The sequence below is a fragment of the Henckelia pumila genome, chromosome 3, assembly GCF_033568475.1.
Source record: "Henckelia pumila isolate YLH828 chromosome 3, ASM3356847v2, whole genome shotgun sequence".
Taxonomy (NCBI): Eukaryota; Viridiplantae; Streptophyta; class Magnoliopsida; order Lamiales; family Gesneriaceae; genus Henckelia; species Henckelia pumila.
Window position 1 is genome coordinate 17,112,307 of NC_133122.1, and position 12,500 is coordinate 17,124,806.

General features: G+C 48.1%; 1 protein-coding gene across 1 annotated transcript; it reads right to left on the minus strand.

Annotated features, from left to right (window-relative positions):
- Positions 1–9,337: 9,337 nt before the first annotated feature.
- LOC140888159 (uncharacterized) lies at positions 9,338–11,152 on the minus strand. The gene is made up of 2 exons (XM_073295846.1): positions 10,472–11,152; positions 9,338–10,387 (listed from the first exon to the last, which is right to left on the minus strand). The coding sequence occupies exons 1-2, from the start codon at positions 11,150–11,152 to the stop codon at positions 9,338–9,340; spliced, it is 1,731 nt and encodes a 576-aa protein (XP_073151947.1).
- Between the last annotated feature and the right edge of the window lie 1,348 nt (positions 11,153–12,500).

The window sequence follows — 12,500 nt, forward strand, 5'->3', positions numbered from 1 at the left end:
ATTGCATTTATGCATATGAATTGAGTTTTAGACATGCTTGTGGAATTGCATGGTTGTTATTTGAATATGTAGAAGATGATGCATTTCGTTTGAGATGTTTTTATGATATTGCATGTTTGTCTCTTTTACTGGGAATATTATTCTCACCGGATTATCCGGCTGTTGTCTTGTCTTTGTATGTGTGCTTGGCAACAGGTGGGGCAGGACCGAGTCAAAGATCGCATGGCTAGGTGGATGAGTTGATAGAGTGAGGCCTTGTTATTGTAGAAGTCGAATTTGAAATCGAACTTAGATTGTATTCGACTCGATTTGTATTTTGGATTTTGGAACTTAGAATTGATGCATGTTCTACTCTTTCTTGTAATTGAATACTTCGTTGTTGGAAAAGTGTTAGTTGGATCATGTCGGAGCCTTTCCGGGTGTTGGATTGCACTTTTGAAGCCTTATTTTGAGCTAAAACAGCAGGCCATGCGCGCCCGCGCGTTCTGCTCCCTTTCTCGGAGGCCCGGGCAGGTCTGTATGCGCGCCCGCACCTCGGGTGGCGCGCCCGCGCGTCACCCTGTGTAAAAAAAAAAAAAAAAAAATTTGCTTTATCTCTTGGATCTTTGGATGTCTATTGATAGGATTGATTCTTGATTAGATGATTAGAATCGGGGTCTCACATAATATAAGAGGGGGGCGAAAATAAAAAAAAATATTACGTATGTCGGAGTTTTAGATAGTGCGCCGCACTTGGCACGTGCGTGCGAGTGCCCGGATATTAGGCAAATGAAGCATGCGCGGGGGCGGCACTTTGCACTTTGGGCACGTCGGCGTGCGCGTGTGATCGGAACGAAGAAAAACGTGCGAGTGTCCTGATATTAGGCAAATGAAACGTGCGTGTGTGCGGCATTTGGGCACGTCGGCGTGCGCGTGCGGTCGGAACATGGATTCGTGCCACCATGGGTGCCCAAGTTGGGGGCACCGTGCGCACGGGCGGGTGGCCCCGTGCGGCACGTAGCGCAAAAGGGCGAGCAAAACTATGATTCTAACGGCACAATGTTGTTTTCTCTCGAGTTTTCATGCATAAATAATGCATCAAGGTGTTGGATTCGTGCCACCATGGGTGCCCATGTTGGGAGCACCGTGCGCATGGGCGGGCGGCCCCGTGTGGCATGTAGCGCAAACGATCGAGTAAATTGATGATTCTCACGGCAAAAACATTTTTTCTCTCGAGTTTGCATGCATAAATAAGGCATGTAAGTGGTTGGATTCGCATTTGGCCCAAAAAAAAAATTTTAAAAAAGAAAAATTTTATTATGATTCCTCGGCCTAAAAACCCACTTTTCCTGAAATTTGGGTTTTTTTTCCTAAGTATACTATAGGGGGAGGAGGGTGTTTGACCGTGGGGTTGGTTGAGGTATTGAGGCAATGCATGCCATTGCCCCCCATGCTCGGCCAACCTCATGCCAACCCAACCCAATGGCCGCCACCTCCGGCCCGTTTTCCGCCGGCGACCGGATATTAGGGAAATGACGCGTGAGGGTGTGTGGTCGGAACATGGGATAAACAAAACGTGAGAGTCCCGGATATTAGGCAAATAAAACGTGCGCGTGCGCATGCGCAATGCGGCACTTGGCACTTGGGCATGACGGTGTGCGCGTGTGGTCGGAACATGGGAGAAGCAAAACGTCCGGATATTAGGCAAATAAAATGTGCGCGTGCGCATGCGCAATGCGGCACTTGGAACTTGGGCACGTCGGGCACGGCGGCGAGCGCGTGTGGTCGGAACATGGGAGAAGCAAAACGTCCGAAAATTAGGCAAATAAAACATGCACGTGCGCGTGCGCATGCGAAATGCGGCACTTGGCACTTGGGCACGTCGGGCACGACGGCGTGCGCGTGTGGTCGGAACATAGGAGAAGCAAAACGTCCGGATATTAGACAAATGAAACGTGCGCGTGCGCATGCGCAATGCGGCACTTGGCACTTGGGCACGTCGGGCACGGCGGCGAGCGCGTGTGGTCGGAACATGGGAGAAGCAAAACGTCCGGATATTAGGCAAATGAAACGTGCGCGTGCGCAATGCGGCACTTGGCACTTGGGCACGTCGGGCACGGCAGCGTGCGCGTGTGGTCGGAACATGGGAGAAGAAAAACGTCCGGATATTAGGCAAATGAAACGTGAGCATGCGCAATGCGGCACTTGGCACTTGGGCACGTTGGGCACGGCGGCGTGCGCGTGTGGTCGGAACATGGGAGAAGCAAAACGTCCGGATATTAGGCAAATAAAACGTGCGCGTGCGCGTGCGCCTGCGCAATGCGGCACTTGGCACTTGGGCACGTCGGGCAAGGAGGCGTGCGCGTGTGGTCGGAACATGGGAGAAGCAAAATGTCCGGATATTAGGCAAATGAAACGTGCGCGTGCGCGTGCGCATGCGCAATGCGGCACTTGGCACTTGGGCACGTCGGGCACGGCGGCGTGTGCGCATGTGGTCGGAACATGGGCGAAGCAAAACGTCCGGATATTAGGCAAATGAAATGTGCGCGTGCGCGTGCGCCTGCGCAATGCGGCACTTGGCACTTGGGCACGTCGGGCACGGAGGCGTGCGCGTGTGGTCGGAACATGGGAGAAGCAAAATGTCCGAATATTAGGCAAATGAAACGTGCGCGTGCGCGTGCGCCTGCGCAATGCGGCACTTGGCACTTGGGCACGTCGGGCACGGAGGCGTGCGCGTGTGGTCGGAACATGGGAGAAGCAAAATGTCCGGATATTAGGCAAATGAAACGTGCGCGTGCGCGTGCGCATGCGCAATGCGGCACTTGGCACTTGGGCACGTCGGGCACGGCGACGTGTGCGCATGTGGTCGGAACATGGGCGAAGCAAAACGTCCGGATATTAGGCAAATGAAATGTGCGCGTGCGCATGCACAATGCGGCACTTGGCACTTGGGCACGTCGGGCACGGCGGCGTGCACGTGTGGTCGGAACATGGGAGAAGCAAAACGTTCGGATATTAGGCAAATGAAACGTGCGCGTGCACATGCGCAATGCGGCACTTGGCACTTGGGCCCGTCGGGCACGGCGGCGTGTGTGCGTGTGGTCGGAACATGGGCTAAGCAAAACGTGCGACTGCCCGGATATTAGGCAAATGAAATGTGCGCGTAGGCAGCACTTGCGCACGTCGGCGCAAGCATGTGGTTGGAACATGGACAATGTAAAATGTGCTCGCACTTGGCACTTGGTACTTGGGTGTGCGCGTCCCCAAAACTTGGGAAAATAAAACGTGTGTGTACTTGGCACTTGACACTTGCCCGTGATCCACGAAAAAGGTACCTAAGTTGCAAGCTCCATGGAAAATAAATGCAAGTAAATGTGGCACTTAACTCAAACGTCCGATTAGCATGAATGATTCAAATTAAACAATGTTGTTATCCTTCGTGCAAATAATGCATCTAGGGCATCGAAATCGGGCCACCATGAGTGCCCAAGTTAGGGGCAGTGTGCGCACGGGCGGGCGGCAACGTGCGGCACGTAGCGTAAACGAGCGAGCCAAACTTTGATTCTCACGGCACAATGTGGTTTTCTCTCGAGTTTTAATGCATAAATAATGCATCTAAGGCGTCGGATTCGTGCAACTATGAGTGCCCAATTTGGGGGCACCGTGCGCACGGGCGAGCGGCCACGTGCGGCACGTAGCGCAAATGAGCGAGCCAAACTATGATTCTCACGGAACAATTTTGTTTTCTCTCAAGTTTTCATGCATAAATAATGCATCTAAGGCGTTGGATTCGTGCCACCATTAGTGCCCAAGTTGGGGGCACCGTGCGCACGGGAGGGCTGTCCCGTGCGGTACGTAGCGCAAACGAGCGAGCCAAACTATGATTCTCACGGCACAATGTTGTTTTCTCTCAAGTTTTCATGCATAAATAATGCATCTAAGGCGTCGGATTCGTGCCCCCATGAGTGCCCAAGTTGGGGTCACCGTGCGCACGGGCGGGCTGCCCCTTGCGGCACGTAGCGCAAATGAGCGAGCCAAACTTTGATTCTCACGGCACAATGTTATTTTCTCTCGAGTTTTCATGCATAAATAATGCATCTAAGGCGTGGGATTCGTGCCACCATGAGTGCCCAAGTTGGGGGCACCGTGCGCATGGGAGGGCTGTCCCGTTACGTAGCGCAAACGAGCGAGCCAAACTATGATTCTCACAGCACAATGTTGTTTTCTCTCGAGTTTTCATGCATAAATAATGCATTTAAGGCGTCGGATTCGTGCCACCATAAGTGCCCAAGTTGGGGGCACCGTGCGCACGGGCGGGCGGCCCCGTGCGGCACGTAGCGCAAACGAGCGAGTAAATTGATGATTCTCATGCCACAAATATTTATTTCCCTCGAGTTTCATGCATAAATAAGGCATGTTTGTGGTCGGATTCGCATTTGGCCCAAAAAAAATATTTAAAAAAAGAAAAATTTATTATGATTCCTTAGCCCAAAAACCCACTTTTCCTGAAATTTGGATTTTTTCTCCTAAGTATACTATAGGGGGAGGAGGGTGTTTGGCCATGGGCTTGGTTGAGGAGTCGGGGCAATGCTTGCCATTTCCCCCCATGCTCGTCCAACCTCATGACAACCTTCCCCGATGGGCGCCCCTTCCGGCCGCCACTCCGGCGGGTTTTCCGGCCGGCGGCAGGCAGGGGCGTTTTTTCACCCCGACGTCATTTCGCACCCCGTTTCTTGCTATATTGCATGCATGAGCTTTTTGGACATGCGGATCGCGAACTCTTTGTAGGCTTGTTTTCTATTACGGTTGGTCGGAAAGAAGGAATATCGGTGTTTGGGAATCAAGCATGCGTAGGTGTTCGTCATTGTTGTTCTTAAGCTCCTATGCGATCATCAAAGTCCCTCGGTTTAGGATGCTTGTGGGGCCGGAAGGCACATTATGGTCATTGCTATCATGGATCGGCGAGCAAGTCGTGTGAGTCCCGTTCTCTTTATTGGAGCATGGGTCGCGGTTGCGATTGATTTCCCACATCTTCGTGTCCGAATATCTGTGCTTGCATATGAGGTTGAGAATAAGCTTGAAAATCCAGTAAGGTTTGCATCCCCAAAAGTAGGGGGTGGGTTAGATCGGTGGGGTTGTGAGTTCTTGCGCAAGACGTTTCGAGTGGGTTCGATCATGATATCTCGTGCTTGTGGCAGTTGTTTGGATGCGTCCATGTGGAATTTCGTTGCACGTTCGATCCGCCATAGCCCTGAGTATTGGTGCTCTTAACCCCCCCTGCAACCATCAAAGTCCCTTGGTTCAGAACGCATTGGGGCCGGAGATCACATTATGGTCATTGCTATCGTGGATCGGCGAGCGGCGAGAAATCGCGTGTGTTCCAATCTTCGTTCGACATTTTGTTTCTCCCGTAGCTTTGATTTTATTGCCAGGGATGTGTATCCGTGTTAGTCGGGGCATTTGCTTGAGCTCTTCGGCTGTTTTCCACCTCTTTCCATTGTATTGGAGCGGTGGATGACTTAGCCTAGGTGTTTGAACTTTGCGTACGTAACAACACGTGAGTGGTGGTCGGTGTGTCCGGGTAAGTTGAGTCCCTGCTTGCGCAGCGAAAACGTATCCGGAATTCCTCTTCAAAGAATGGTTCAAGTGTCGGGAACATCTTGGCCAGCTCGGTTTTCTGTGTTCTATACCCAAAGCGCGGGAATTCGTCGGATTAATGACCCTTTCTTCTTTTGCTGCGAGCCCTCGGGTTCGTGGTACGGGATGATATTTGCAACAGATGTCGTTATCCAACTCTCACGACTTTTAATGGTCTTCAGTTTTTGGATCAATGGCACCTTGCTTGGTCTCTCGGTCACGGAGTACCTCGTGGGTACGAGGCGTCATCGGTCTCTATTTGCCCCAATAAAAAGCTTTCGGTGCTACTTGCGAACGACAATTGGTGTTGTTTTGGATTTGTCCATGCGGTGCCAAGAGTCGACATGGAATGCTACCTGGTTGATCCTGCCAGTAGTCATATGCTTGTCTCAAATATTAAGCCATGCATGTGTAAGTATGAACTAATTCAGACTATGAAACTGCGAATGGCTCATTAAATCAGTTATAGTTTGTTTGATGGTACCTGCTACTCGGATAACTATAGTAATTCTAGAGCTAATACGTGCAACAAACCCCGACTTCTGGAATGGATGCATTTATTAGATAAAAGGTCGACACGGGCTCTACCTGTTGCTGCGATGATTCATGATAACTTGACGGATCCACGGCCCTTGTGCCGGCGACGCATCATTCAAATTTCTGCCCTATCAACTTTCGATGGTAGGATAGTGGCCTACTATGGTGGTGACGGGTGACGGAGAATTAGGGTTCGATTCCGGAGAGGGAGCCTGAGAAACGGCTACCACATCCAAGGAAGGCAGCAGGCGCGCAAATTACCCAATCCTAACACGGGGAGGTAGTGACAATAATTAACAATATCGGGCTCTACGAGTCTTGTAATTGGAATGAGTACAATCTAAATCCCTTAACGAGGAGACATTGGAGGGCAAGTCTAGTGCCAGCAGCCGCGGTAATTCCAGCTCCAATAGCGTATATTTAAGTTGTTGCAGTTAAAAATCTCGTAGTTGGACTTTGGGTTGGGTCGGCCGGTCCGCCTTTGGTGTGCACCGGTCGACTCGTCCCTTCTGCCGGCGATGCGCTCCTGGCCTTAGTTGGCCGGGTCGTGCCTCCGGCGCTGTTACTTTGAAGAAATTAGAGTGCTCAAAGAAAGCCTACGCTCTGAATACATTAGCATGGGATAACATTATAGGATTTCGGTCCTATTACGTTGGCCTTCGGGATCGGAGTAATGATTAACAGGGACAGTCGGGGGCATTCGTATTTCATAGTCAGAGGTGAAATTCTTGGATTTATGAAAGACGAACAACTGCGAAAGCATTTGCCAAGGATGTTTTCATTAATCAAGAACGAAAGTTGGGGGCTCAAAGACGATCAGATACCGTCCTAGTCTCACCCATAAACGATGCCGACCAGGGATCGGCGGATGTTACTTTATGGACTCCGCCGGCACCTTATGAGAAATCAAAGTCTTTGGGTTCCGGGGGGAGTATGGTCGCAAGGCTGAAACTTAAAGGAATTGACGGAAGGGCACCACCAGGAGTGGAGCCTGCGGCTTAATTTGACTCAACACGGGGAAACTTACCAGGTCCAGACATAGTAAGGATTGACAGACTGAGAGCTCTTTCTTTTTTTGATATGAACACATATCATAGATGGTAAATAAAAGAAATACAAATACTCTGGGCATACCCAGGGATCCCAAAATCAGTGTTCAACAAGGAACTCGAATTAATATCCCATCACAAACAAACTAAAACAAACCGAAGCCAAACCACCCCAATACCCATACATATAACTAGACAAACCAAAACTAGGTATAGAGGCTAGCATGACATACAATTTAAAGGTACTCATAAATAGCGAAGTGCAGAAACATTGCCCAAGATCCAGCAAGGCGAAGAGCTATCGAACTGAAGAAATCCAGCAACTCTGTCAAATCTGGAAAAGTCCTCCAGAAAACCCACACGTAGAGGGAGGAGGGGTCTAAGAACCGTCAAACAACTACAATGGGCAACCCTGCCCATACAACTACACTGAGCATACTCAGGAACATACAACTACACTGGGCATACCCAGGAACTACAAACTATCAAAGTAAGGAAAATCCTCAATTTTAAGATAAGATAGCAGTACAAGCATGAATAATAATGGTGAAGCTAGTCAAAGGCTAGCAAAAGGCTAGCAAGTAAATCAAAAGCCTTCCAGTGACACCAAACGGCCTACCCAAAGAGAGAAGTCAGGCTATGGATGTACATCAAGTATCTCCCAAAGCTCGGTGAATATGGATAACAATCTTCCTGAAGATAGCATCGACTTGGGGCCGCTCCGTATCAAATATCACTCGATTTCGTGCACCCCAAAGATGATAAAACACTGCTGCTACTCCAGTCTGGCATCTCCGCTTCTGAAAAGTAGTGCCCCTGTAAGACCTGCGCATAAATCTTAACAAACCCATTAAAGAACAAACTTGATATTGGATACCTAACCATTCCCAGAGACGAGCCCAAAGCTGCCGGGGGACTGTGCACTCGAAGAAAACATGTTGGGCATTCTCATTCACAACCCCACAAAACCCACACGATTGGTCCTGAATATACGGTTGACGGTCCTTTGTAAGGCATTTACCATGGGCAACAAGCCAGAAAATAATTCTATGCTTAGGAAGGATGTAAGGTTTCTAGATAATTGGCTTCCAAGGCCATCTCCCCGCACCTTCAAAGAAGCTTTTATATAGAAGTGTAAGTCCATCCCTCTTTTGAAACCAAGTATCCAATTGCAGAGCCGCATTAGTCCAACCGTTGAATCTAACAGCGAGCTCATCTCTAATCTCGACCAATTTCTTAATGAGGATGTTGTCATCTTTTCGGGCTCTCCAGTCCTCTAAGTTATCCCAGTAGTAATGGTTGATCCATTTCACCCACAGTGTGTCTTTTTTTTTTTTGTGAATATCCCAGAGTGTTTTAGCTAATAGGGTCTTATTCCAAATTCTCAAGTCACGAAGACCCAAACCCCCATCCTCAACAGGTGAGCAAACTTTCCTCCAAGCAATCGGAGGATGTTTGCTAGTCCACATAAAGTTCCTGCATATCTTGTCAATTTAGTCAATGACTCGACAAGAGATTGGGAGAACAGAGAGCCAATAACACTCAACCCCTTGAACCACGGATCGAAGTAACTCAAGTTTCCCTGCATAGGATAGAGTATGTCTGGGCCAAGAGGCTATTTTCTTTGCAATCCCATCAACCAGGCCACTATAATCTCCTTCCCTGAGTCTGCCAGCGGCAAGTGAAATACCAAGGTACCTAAAAGGAAACGATACAATCTAGTACCCACTTAACCTCATGATTTCACTGCGATCTGGTTCTTTGACAGCTGCCATGAATAGATTGGATTTCATCGCATTAGCACGGAGGCCAGCCATCTTCCCAAACTTACTCACACAATCCAGGATGATTTTTACACTTGAAACATCTCCCTTTGACAGAATCAGCAAATCATCAGCATAAACCAAGTGGGTGATGTTAAGGTGATCACACCTGGGGTGAAACTGGAAACCTGCCAGCGTAGAAGCATGAAGAAGGGATCTAGAGAGTATTTCCATGCACAACACAAAGAGGAATGGAGATAGAGGATCCCCTTGGCGAAGACCTCTGGCCCCTTTGAAGAATCCAAACAATTGTCCACCTAATGAAATGGAGTAGTATGTAGAGCTCACGCACTCCATGATCCAATTAATAAACTAAGGGGGAAAATTGAGGAAACGCAGAGTATCCTGTAAAAATTCCCAGTGAACCGTATCATAGGCTTTTTGAAGGTCTATCTTAAAGATGCAACGGGGAGAACCTCTCTTTCTAGCATAGTGCTTCAGCATTTCTTGGGCCATGTGAATGTTTTCCACAATTGACCTACCTGGAACAAATGCTGCTTGAGCTTGACTAATCAAAGGCTCAATCACATCCACTAGTCTATTAGTCAGGATCTTTGCAATGATTTTATAGAACACTGTACAGCACAAGATTGGCCTAAATTCATTGACTGTAGTGGCATGATCTGACTTTGGCACTAGCGCAATGGAAGCGTGGTTCCACTGTTTGAGTAACTTACCACTCCTAAAGAATTCCAAGACAGCCACAATAACATCACCGTCAACAATGGACCAAGCCTTCTTAAAGAAAGCAGCCCCGAAACCATCTGGGCCTGGAGCTTTGTCATCCTCAATGTTGAACAGAGCACTCTTGACTTCCTCCACACTCACATCTCTAATTAAAACCTCCCAGCTGGCCTCCTCCACCTTCGGACCAAGCGCAACAAGGGAAGTATCCAGGGTATCTCTATCCATACTCGAGCCCAACAGAGACCGATAGAAATTCACAAATTCATCTGCTATTTCATTTTGATCCATGGATGTGGAACCATCTCTTAGAGTGAGGGCCACAATCTTATTTCTCTTGATGTTCCTTTTTATCATACCATGGAAGAATTTGGAGCATCTGTCACTATGCTTGAGATACTCACATTTGGCCTTTTGGGAGAGAAACAAGCGCTCCGCTTCAAGAAGGAATTCTGCTTTTCTCCTAAGAGCCACGATTGAGTTGTCTATAACTCCAGAGTTAAGGGCATTAGATTGGGCCTCAACAAGCTCCTCACTCACACGCTTTGCACGACTAGAGATATGACTGAAATGACGCTCATTAAGCTGTTTCAACACTCTTTTCATCCCATGTAGCTTTTTCTTGAGGAGGAATTGTGTTGTGCCACCCCCACTGAACCACCAGTTGTTCCTGATTAACTATAGAAAATCCGGGTGGGTAGCGCACATATTTAAGAATTTAAAAGGTGTGGCACGACGAGTGCTATCCCTGAAGATGGAAACCACACAACAAGTATGGTCAGAAAAGCAACCCGGTGCCACAAAGTCAGCAAATACATCCAAATTCGATTCACTCCAATGATGATTGACCATAACTCGATCAAGCTTAGAAGAAACAGCCAGGCTAAACCAAGTGTAGTAGCAACCAACATGATTCACATCTGAGAGCTCCAACCGATTGATACAATTTCTCATATCTGCCATATCTCTCGCGACAATAGGAATGCCACCCATCTTCTCATGAGGGTATCTCACACAGTTAAAGTCCCCTAACAGGATCCAGGGGAGGGAAATATTCTCCCCATGGTTGATCAGAAAATCCCAAAGAGGCCTCCTAGCCACCACCGAATTCCTTCCATAGATGAAAGAAGCTAAAAAAACTCTCTGAGAATGAAGGCACACAACTGAAACATGAATAACTTGGTCAGTCATACCAAGAACATCGAGCCTCACATCCTTACTATCCCACATGACAAGGATGCGACTGTTCGTGCACATATGAAAGTTGTGCATGAAAGACATACCAGGGAATTTAGTATCCATCATTCTATCCACAAGATTAACATTGACCTTTACTTCAAGTAACCCAAGGACGCTCAAGTTGTATTTTTTCAAAACTCCTTGAACGTGCCTTTGTTTGAGGGGCTTATTGAAACCCCTCATGTTCCAACTTGCAATCTTCATGAGTGGCGAGAGACGACCATAAGTCGCCTAGCCCTGATTTGTGCTTGGTTTAATAGAAAGGACTTCGCTGTCATATTGGGGAGCCATGTCCTAGTATCCACCTCAATGTACTCAGTTAAGCTAGAGCTTGATCCTTCCGAATTGCTAGGTCTCGACAATCGCTTAAGGTACTTGAGTTTCTTTTTCGTTTGCTTACTAACCACTTTTTCAAAACCCTCTTCATCTCCATCACCTTCAAAGACTTCCACTACAAACCTTTCTTCCCCATTACTTCCCGGGATTTCTAAAACCATGCCCTCATCTTCGAGATGTTCCTCATCTTGTACTAGGGGTGGGTTATTATCAATGTCTAATCCATTATCACCCGTGCCTTCATGAGTGCCCTGGTCAGGACCTAGCGCCTCCCCAGCAGGTCCACGACCTCCACCTGCAAATCCACGGCCACCTCCTGCAGGGCCACGGCCACGCCCTCTACCCCAAGGGCCCCCACGCCATCCCCCTCCCCCACGGCCTCCATCCCTAGTCCTACTCCGATCTCGCTGCCCAAGCCCCCTTGATTTGCTACGAGGCTTAGGTTGCTCGTTGCCAGTTTGATTCTTGTTATGGGCAGCCCCCTCGGGTGCTTCTTCTACAGTTGGGTTCACAAACCATCGGCATTGCTCATTTGAGTGCCCAAGAGAATTACAATTTGCACAATACTTAGGTTCTGTCTCATACACAAATCTCAGATGTGTCCTAATACCATTAGGGAGGAGAAGAGGGTACTCATAAATCCTTGGTAGTGAAGAATCCATCTCTACCAAAACCCTAGCAAATAAGCTTTTGCCTTTAGACATCGTGAGGACATCCGTATGGATTGGTTTTCCGAGGACCAAGGTAATCTTGCTAAGCGCTTTGGCTGTCCAACAATCAGCAGGGAGTCCGTGGATTTGGACCCAAGAAGGCAACATTAACATATCTTCAACCCGGAAGAGGAAGAACGGGGGTAATTCTTTAAGGAACAAATGTCTCCCGTAAACAAGATATGGGCCACCCTCTAGCACCCTCTTTTTCTCTTCATCATTATGGAAAAAGAACATAATCCATCCACTATCGTGTAACTCAAACCTGGCTTTACAGCCCCATTGTTTGATAATTTCTTTGACCACATACCCCTTTAGCTTTCTACCAACCGCACATCCAACCAAGCAAGGGCCCAAAGTTTTCACAGAGTCAATTTCTTCGAAAGAAAGGGTAATCTGCCCTTCGGTGGGCTGTAAAAATTTTAAAAGGAAATCTTCCTCCGGCAATCGATTGTCTCGGAATAAACTAGCAAAGGTGTTTTTTGGATTCTTAGTAATAAATTTTT